The 332-nt window shown below is 32.2% G+C and overlaps 1 protein-coding gene across 1 annotated transcript in view; it reads right to left on the bottom strand.

The window, feature by feature from the left end:
• The window catches only part of LOC119588605 (HEAT repeat-containing protein 1-like), a gene marked incomplete in the record, with an annotated part of 28,625 nt that overhangs the window by 6,828 nt on the left and 21,465 nt on the right, over positions 1 to 332 (bottom strand). Inside the window, 1 exon segment of the mRNA XM_037937247.1 lies at positions 97 to 232. Coding sequence (XP_037793175.1) covers positions 97 to 232 — 136 coding nt within the window.

Below are 332 nucleotides of genomic sequence, written 5' to 3' on the forward strand. Positions count from 1 at the left end.
CTAGCACATCCTTTAACATCCATCCTGAAAAGTCACTTTAAACAAAATATCTTTACTTAAGGTTTTAACAAAGACCAAAAAAATAATCAAAGGCTTACCTGGCCAATAAAGCTTTCAGAGGACAAGAGATGTGACATGAAACCAATACCAGTGTACTTAAAATGGCATAACTGTTTTGTTGAGTGAATTTTCCAGTTAATAATATCATCTGCCTCCTGTGTTCCCTCTTCCTCTGCAATAAAAAATTATAAACAATAAAAACATTTACAAATCTTTAGCTAACACATTACAATAAAGCCATCTCAGGCACACAACATCATGTGTAAAAAATA

The sequence above is a fragment of the Penaeus monodon genome, chromosome 24, assembly GCF_015228065.2.
Source record: "Penaeus monodon isolate SGIC_2016 chromosome 24, NSTDA_Pmon_1, whole genome shotgun sequence".
Taxonomy (NCBI): Eukaryota; Metazoa; Arthropoda; class Malacostraca; order Decapoda; family Penaeidae; genus Penaeus; species Penaeus monodon.